This window comes from Phyllostomus hastatus, unplaced genomic scaffold, assembly GCF_019186645.2.
Source record: "Phyllostomus hastatus isolate PE091 unplaced genomic scaffold, TTU_PhHast_1.1 phas_contig_98, whole genome shotgun sequence".
NCBI lineage: Eukaryota > Metazoa > Chordata > Mammalia > Chiroptera > Phyllostomidae > Phyllostomus > Phyllostomus hastatus.
In genome coordinates, this window is record NW_025333999.1 from 10,533,662 (window position 1) to 10,540,913 (window position 7,252).

Sequence of the window (7,252 nt, forward strand, 5' to 3'; positions counted from 1 at the left end):
GGAGGGCGGCTGGCGAAGGCCCCGTGTTCTGTCTCTGAGAGGAAGAAGGTTCCTAGGCCTTCAGCCGGAAGGCTCGTAGGGGGCGATTCACAGTCCCAGGAGTCGCTCAAGGGAGAAGTGCCATTGGGTCGCCTCTTCCCCCCAATGCGGCATCCCATCTTCTCTGCCTCTCCCGGTTGGCGGAAAGCTGGGTCGGAGCACCTGGCTTTGGTGGGTGTGTCTGAGCCAGGGTGCCTCACCAGGCCGGGACACCCTGCAGTGTGGCGGGCAAATGGCCCTGCGGACTGACGCTCGGGCCATCCCCTCCGAGGCCCGTGCTGCTCAGGGGCGCAGGTGGTGCGGGGCCGGCTGGTGCCCCCGCGTAGCCTCCACTATAGCTAGCGACGTAGGGAGGTCCCGCATAGCCGCCGTAACAAGAATAGGGCGTCGCAGCCGCGCCGTAGGGACCCGGGAAGGCCGGCGCGCCAGGACCCACGCAGGGCTTGCCGTCCCGCACCAGCACTGGCACAGCCACCCGGCGCGGTGCCAGGGGGTGGCCCGCCAGTTCTAGGGACTTGTCCTGGCGCTGTCTCTTGCACTTGTAGCGCCGGTTCTGGAACCAGATCTTGACTTGCGTAGACGTGAGCTGCAGCGCGCTGGCCAAGTGCTCGCGCTCTGGCGCGGACAGGTACCGCTGCTGCTTGAAGCGCCGTTCCAGCGCCAGCACCTGCGCCTGCGAGAAGAGCACGCGCGGCCTCCGAGGCTGCCGCGCCTTGGGCTGCTCCGCGCGCATCGCGTCGCCGTTGCTGCTGGCGCAGGGCTCCGGCACCCGGGCCTCGCAGCGGAGGGGAGAGGCTGCGCGGAGACGCGGCTCTAAACGCACAGGAGAGAACAGAACACCATCAGCATCCAACCCACGGCCCACACGAGCAATTCTTTCATGGCTTTCAAGGGACGCCCTCTCCCTGGGTAGCCTTTACTTTGAGCCCCCTTTCTCCTTTCTGCTGACAGCACACTCCTGTCCTGGGCCGGCCTGGAGGTTCCTTTCAGTCAGCTCAGTTGCTTTGTACCTGCTGGAACCTACGGAAACTGTGACATTCTGTGGTCCCCGGTGCACAGTGTACAGCCATTTCAAAAAATGCAGACTCTTGATCAACTGTCTAAGACATTTTCATTTTCCTCTTAGAATGTGTGTGTGTGTGTGTGTGTGTGTGTGTGTGTGTGTGTGTGTGGTGGGGTGGGAGCGGTTTGCTGTGATTTCTATTCTAAAGTGTTGTTGAGTTTGAGGAAGCTTTTGCTGCAAGGATCAAGAATAAGTAGAGGGCCTACCCAGATGAGGGCTGACTTTGGACTGCCCTTGGTGGAAGGAGAGAGGAGGGGGATGGGAAGGACGACAGAGAGAGGGTGAGAAAGAGACTCCGTGACTCACTTGCCTTGCTGGAGGTTCCTGTCCACCTGATTATCTACCCTCCGTGGTCATGCACAAGTTGTGAGATAACTGCCCCAAGCTGGGGGTCTCTAGTGTCTGCTGCCTTCACCCTACCTTGGCCTGAACCCTTGTCTTTTTGGTCATCAAGTGCTCCACTGGCACCAGGGACGGACCCCATATTTTTTGGACGCAAGATTCTGTAATCCAAATTAACAAAATAAAATTAAGCAACATTTTTTGATTTCCAACTCTTGGCTGAAAAACTGAGGTTCTCTTGGAGGTATAGGTAGAGTTGAGATCCACATCTGGGCTTTTTTTTTTTTTTGTAATTGGCCTCTTTCTCCTTTGGGGTCTCTGTGGCCAGCGGGCACGTTGTTTGGCTCCGCCGAGTTTCTCTTCCCCAAAGGCGGGACCCTCGCTGCACACACCCAGTCGGCTCCAACTGAGTGGGTTGAAACAAGGCTAAAGATCGCCGATGCAAGATGCTGTGCTTGGAGCCCACCAAGATGCAACCTTCTGCCCTTTTCCTCGCCTCCCTGCTGTCTCGACTTAAGCTCTGTTTTTACCAAAGTGTGAGTGGAGAGGAAACGCAGAGTTTTCATGGAAGCTCAGCTCATGCCAGGAGCAGGAGCGAACAAGGCAGGGAGGGATGCAAGCTCGTGGCACAGAGGAGCAGAAGGTGCCTGGTTAGAGTTGGTGTGGGCTGGAACCCGACTCCAAATCGCCAACCGCTCCAGCACAATCTCCTGGGGGATGGGCTGCTTGGCATTTAAAGTTTGAAGGAGTAAAAACTGCCTTCCTTCAGAGAAGCTTGTGCTCAGCAAACTGAGGATATCTCTCCTCGCAAAGAGGAAAACTAGTGAGGAGGATTTGCTTTCGTAGAAAATCAAAAAGTAACAACTGACTTTCAGCGACTCTGAGAAACAAGCAGGACCCCATTGGAAAGTCACTGACCTCAAAGGCTGAAGGGCTTCAGGGGCCCCCACGAGTGTCAGCACCCGGTGTCCTTCTGGTCACAATTCGGAACCTCTGTGTCCCTGAAAGCAAGGTGGTCTGCTGGGGGCCAATGGGGCATGCCGACGTAACCCAGGAAGGTCCTTTCTCTGAACCATCACTGCCGTGGGCTTAGTTCCGGGGGCTAGGCTCGGACCCTTCTTCACTGGCAGCAGAACAGGAAGGCGCTGAGGGTGCCTTCTGCTGTGAGGGGATAGCCGTGGTCCGAGGAGTGTGACCCTTTCTCTCCAGAGCCAAAGTGAAGCCCAGTTGCCTGAGCAGCGTGAGGGAATTCAGAGTTTAGGATCTGCTGCAGAAAACCCACAGGCTTCTTTGCCAACAGAGTGAAGTTTAATGTTCTCCAGGCTCTGGAGTCGGTGAATAATAAGCCTGCAAATCAACGAATTACTTCAAAATAGTCTCTTTATTTGGTCAGTTTGTGCCTTGAACGGAGGGGCCATGCTACTATCTGGCAGAGGAGGCCCGACCTGCCAGGTGCCTCTCGAGTGGCTGTGGACTTGCATGGAGGCTGTGCACCCAGGCACAGATGTTGGCCGAGAGGAAGAGTGGCTGTCTCATCCCCTTGGAAGGTCAAGCCTCTCCAGCACAAGCCTCCTGGTGCTGGGGCCAATGTGACACAACTCCCTACCACCCAATCCCTGTCTGCTGCTAGACGCAGGGACCGGGCCTTGCTGCCCCAGCACGGGTTGGGCCTTCAGAGACCAGGCGCCAAAACTGCTCGGGGACTCCACAGCGTTGGCTTCTCCAAGCAGCTCAAACTGTGCTACCTATACTGTGCTCCCAGACTCGGAGAGCTCACCACCGCAGAGCATCCTCGCCCAGGTACTCAGACCTCACCTGGTTTGGTCAACACCTCTCACTTTTGAGACAAGTAACCAGGCAAAGGATTGACTTGGTTGGCCAGGCCGCTTAGCACGCCCCAGAGAGGCCAGCCTGAGACTGACCCCAGGGCTGTCGGGGTTGCCTTTCCCCAAGTGTCCAGCTGTTCTGATGTGGCTACACCTTTGGCAGATGGGTTAGTGCAGAGAGCCGCAGGGTGGCAGGGAACATGGGCAGTGAGGAGCACAGCTAAGGTGGTGTAGCTGGTCTTTATATAAGAAAGAGAAGCTGTAGTTCCTGGAATTGTGGCTGTGAGCAGGATGATGTGTTTGTGGGAATATGAGGAAATGTTGTGGAAATAGTACAATAGTATACCCCTAAGATTCAGGACCTTATTTTCCTTATGGGAGGTGAAGCACACTGGGGGGTTGGTGGGGGTGGCAGAGGGGTCTCAGACCCTGCATTTTGGACCCCTCAGATGAAGGGAAATTCGGGCTAGGCCCTCAGAACTGAGGAGACCAGGAGATGCTGTCCTCCCACGCGCCACTTGGTAATGACCCATCCCTACTCTCATGATCTCCTGTCTGTGTCAAGATCTGAGCGTGTACTTACCCACCCGTTCCGCGTCCATCTCTGTGACCAGCTCATTGGCATCCCCAGGGGGCTCTGACCCATCTTGCTTTCTGTCGACTCCATCACAGCTACCGGTGTTGGGTACCTCTGACTCTCGAGGTTCTGGGACCAGTCGCAGATACTGAGAGCCTTCGGGGCTCCTCCGTGCCCCCTGGAGTTGCAAGGCCTCGAGGCCAATCTGCTCGCGCTCCAGTCTCAGGATGTCATTGACCGAGAATGGGGTGGAGGTGGCGGGGTTCTGCAGCATCCCGAAGGCGGAAGGAGCGGGGCTGGAGCGTCCCCAGTCTCCGCAGAACGCAGCGTCCTGACCCTTCTGTCTGGTCGCTGCTGGCACCTCAGAGCCAAAGTCTGGGGCAGATGCCTAGCGTCCCCGGACTGCGCCTTCCTCTGAGACACCCTTAGGGGAAGGGTGACCAGGGCTGAGTGAGGAGACTGCCGAATCTCATTGGTTCCTGCAGAAACCACGTGCTAATCCAGCAGCACCTTCCTCCCCAAGCGCTTTCCTCCCACGCTCTTCTAATTCCACTGCAGCCCCAACCACTTTCTGGGAAGGTTTGGTTAGTATCGACTGTTCTCAGAAGCGAGGGGAAAACGGAGGAGATAGTGCTGCGCAAAGCTTGTATCTCAGTGAATACGGTACCAGCGTGAGCTTCCGAGGTCAACCCCAGGTCCGCGGGGACTTTCCTATAGGATGTGCGGGGATGGGGGACGGAGCCCTTGCTTTGCAACCCGAGCCAGTTCTTCCGGCCTAGCGGTAGCTTAATTCTCCATTCCTGTTGCAGAAGAACTCAGGTGGAGATCGCGGGGTACCCGCGGGATGGAGGTACCAGGCAGGAGTCTTTGTGGGCGCTAGGCGGGGGCAGGCGGCGGTAAGCCCCTTCTAGGGAGCAGAGGTTGGATTGCGGAGGAGCGAGTCTTGACCTGCTTTGACCTGCACGGAGGTTGGAAATGTTTCACTTAGAGCTTGGACCCGACACTTCACAGGTGGAACGTGTCAACCCGGGAGAAAAGAAAAAGCAAAGGAGCTGTACTGGGGGATCCCCCAGGCTCTCAGCAGGCTCCTTCAGTGGGCGGAGAGGAAGAAAGGTAAAAGCCCCATCTGCGCGCAGGTGCTAGACAAGGGCTCACCTAGCCCCTCCCACCCCCGCCGGCCACCCCCCCCCCACCTTTATTCCCCCTGAAGTTGATTGCCTTGTGCGTGCGCGAGTGTAAATATGAACGCAACACTTTTCAAGGGTCGAGGAGTTTTGATGGACATTAACTCCTTATAAAAAAGCTTCTGAGGAAGGGAGCAGTGTGGTAGAATGGTTATCAGAGCCAGGTGGCGTCAACAAGTCTAGCCTTGCTCTGGGTTGCATGAGTTGTGGTTTTTGCGCAAAGTGTTCATCTCTCTAACCTTTAACTGAATCGAAACTGGAGATAACAATGTGCCCATCAGGGGACGGTTGTGAGAATTAATTGACATAAAGGGTATGAAACTGTGAACCAGTGTCCACTGTTGTAATTTCTCGTGCCACATGGTTCAGTTAAGACAACGTGAATGCGTCAGTAGTCTCAGCACAGTCTAAGGAGTTTAAAAATATTTTATTTTTTAAAAGAATTTATTTATTTATTTTTAGAGAGAGGGGAAGAGAGGAGGAAAGAGAGGGAGAGAACCATCTATGTACAAGAGATACAGCAATCCATTGCTTCTCACACACCCCCTACTGGGGACCTGGCCTGCAACCCAAGCATGTGCCCTGACTGGGAATTGAACCAGGAACCTTTTGGTTCACAGGCCAGCGCTCAATCCACTGAGTCACACCAGCCAGGGCAGGAGTTTTAAAATATTTTAAAATCAAAATGAGGTCTCACTAGAGTTCTTTTGGGGATTTTAGATCAAATGTTTCCTAAATAAATCTTTTAAGCCAAATGCACTGTTACGAGGACTGCCTGGGCATTATTATTCACTGATATCTAGGTAAACTGGGCTTATCTGCCTGGAATAGTGGGTGCAAAAATTCTTGAAAAAATTCTCAGAAAAACTCATGTAAAAGTTTGGCAAATTGGATGGTTTATTCAAGTAATGATTGCTTATACATCATATCATTTGATTTTTATATCATAGCTATACCCCTGGGTTTCCAGCAACCCCTCCTCCCAGCGAGGAATCAGGGTCAGAGAGGTTAAGCGAACTTCTGGAGGTGCTCCAGCTCACCAATGTCAGGGTGCCACGGACTCCGGCTTTGCCAAGACAGTATCCGCCTCCTTTTTTTGGAAAGAGACATCACTTTGTCTTCAGAGATGTTGAGATCTTACAATGACCCATATATTTACTTACATTTAATTTTTTTCCTGATTGTAAAAGTCATGTACACTTTGAAAAAATGAACATAAGGAAAAATTGAAAAGAAATGATCCATCCAGGGATGACATTCTAGTGCATTTCCTTCTCCATATTTTGCACATATGGGTATATGTGAAGCTGTAAATTTTAAGTTTATATCATAAGCTCACCCGGCACCTTATTAGAGCTCTTAAAGATATATTTTTAAATGAAAGAGCTTATATTATGGATAGACCATAATAGACTGTGTTTATGCTTTTAGATTATACCCATTTTTTTTTCTGACACTGTAAGGATCAGGGAACGCCTTTGTGACTTCATCTTTGTTAACAGTTTGGATTATTTCCTTGGGATAAATATGTAAAATAAACATCAATTAATCAAATGTTTTAATACTCATAAAACATCCCCAGACTTCCTAGAAAGATAGTACACTCCAATCATACCTCCTCCTGGCCAAGGTGTGGGTGAAGGACAGGTAGGGGCTATTTAAAACCACCACCCCACAGGGACTGAAAGCGAAGTTAGGGTATTTCGATGCAGAGGACGCCAGTAGGCGCTCACCCTTTCCACACCAGTAGCTCGGCTGGGCCCTCACTTTCCAAGCTAGGGCCGCGGGCGGACCCAGATAGAAACAGTAAACTGTGAACACACCAGTGCCTCTTTCTATGGTGGTATTCTTGCAGCAGACTGTTGCGCTCTATGAAGTCATAGAAGGAAGGACATCTCGGAAGAGACGGCATCAGGAGCCCTAAGTTCAAATCCAGCTCTCGTGTCCCCGGCCTTGCCTTTCTTTTCTGCTTTGCTGCAAGGGTCAGATGAGATTTTGGATGTGAAAACTTTCTAACTCTTCCCAAGCGGTGCAAACGGGAATCTTCATTAGGAAATGGGCGGCCTCGGCTCAGACGCCGGTACGCAGGGACACACCTGGAGAGAGGCATTGAATTTCCCTAGGCCAACATTGCAGGAAGGGAGGCTGTGCAGACAGGCAACGCTGCGCTGGGGTTTCTGCTCCCAGCGCTTTCTCCCCTGGGCAGGACTGGCCCTCCTGG

At 53.1% G+C, this 7,252-nt stretch overlaps 1 protein-coding gene across 1 annotated transcript; it reads right to left on the reverse strand.

Annotated features, from left to right (window-relative positions):
* Positions 1-235: 235 nt before the first annotated feature.
* NKX2-6 (NK2 homeobox 6) lies at positions 236-4,121 on the reverse strand. The gene is made up of 3 exons (XM_045852822.1): positions 3,850-4,121; positions 3,085-3,089; positions 236-852 (listed from the first exon to the last, which is right to left on the reverse strand). The coding sequence occupies exons 1-3, from the start codon at positions 4,119-4,121 to the stop codon at positions 236-238; spliced, it is 894 nt and encodes a 297-aa protein (XP_045708778.1).
* Positions 4,122-7,252: the final 3,131 nt, after the last annotated feature.